Raw genomic sequence first — 871 nt, forward strand, 5'->3', positions numbered from 1 at the left:
CTTGGGCTCCAGCCTCGCTGGCCCTGGGCACGGGCTGGGGAGGCTGTCCTGGCCCAGGGCCTCAGGTCGAGCTCCAGGTGAGCAGTGTCCTGGCCCCGCACCGAGCCATGGAGCCCTGCCCTTCGGCAGCCCTGGATGGTGCCCAGCGCTTGTCGTGGCATGGCCCCAGCCCCGGCGCGCTCCTGCTGAGGCTGGTGCCTGTCTGAGAGCCTCAGGCAGGGCTTCTCAGCTGCTCCCCCCAGGGACATGCCCCCAGCCCAGCCCTGCAGCCCGGTCTGTGTCTCTGCAGGTGAGCGAGCAGTTTGCCCGCTACCTCGATGGGCAGATCCGGGAGCTTCATGGAGCTGTGGGCAGCGCAGGGTCACTGCAGCAGCTGCAGCAGATCCTGGAGCCCTTCGTCGTCTTCAGTGGCCTGGAGCTCGCCCACACCTTTGAACACTTCTACCGGTGAGCGGCGCAGGGTCTTCACGGGACCCAGGGGCTTGCTGCGGCATGGTGTGGCGTGGCAGGGGAGGCACAGGTGGCACTGAGGCCACGGCTGAGCCTGTCCTGGTGTGGCAGTGGTGCTCGCACTTTGGTTTTCTGAGCTTTGGCATGGGGAGGGAAAGGCTGTGAGGGCCCGCGGGTGCTGGCAGTCTGTGGAGGCACATTTTCTGCTGGCCACGGGGCAGATAGATGGGTGCTGCTGGACCCGTGTGCCTTGGAGGGAGGCTGGAGCCGGGGCCGTCTCTGTCTCCTGGCGGGGGGCTGTTGGCCAGGGGTCTTGGGCCGGCCCCTGACCCGTTGCTGGCGGCCGCGGCAGGTACTACCTGGGGGACCGGCTTCTGGTGCAAGGGCCGGCTTGGCTGGAAGGAGCCATCGTGGAGCAGAT

The 871-nt window shown here is 68.0% G+C and overlaps 1 protein-coding gene across 1 annotated transcript in view; it reads left to right on the forward strand.

Moving 5' to 3' along the window:
- The window catches only part of CUL9 (cullin 9), a gene marked incomplete at both ends in the record, with an annotated part of 16943 nt that overhangs the window by 4966 nt on the left and 11106 nt on the right, over window positions 1-871 (forward strand). The window contains 2 exons of the mRNA XM_010133350.1: window positions 290-447; window positions 803-871. The exon at window positions 803-871 is cut by the window's right edge and continues 11 nt beyond it. Of these exons, the coding sequence (XP_010131652.1) occupies window positions 290-447; window positions 803-871 (227 nt within the window). The remainder of the gene's footprint in view (window positions 1-289; window positions 448-802) is intronic.

This window comes from Buceros rhinoceros, unplaced genomic scaffold (genome assembly GCF_000710305.1).
Source record: "Buceros rhinoceros silvestris isolate BGI_N320 unplaced genomic scaffold, ASM71030v1 scaffold14063, whole genome shotgun sequence".
In the NCBI taxonomy this organism is placed as follows: domain Eukaryota; kingdom Metazoa; phylum Chordata; class Aves; order Bucerotiformes; family Bucerotidae; genus Buceros; species Buceros rhinoceros.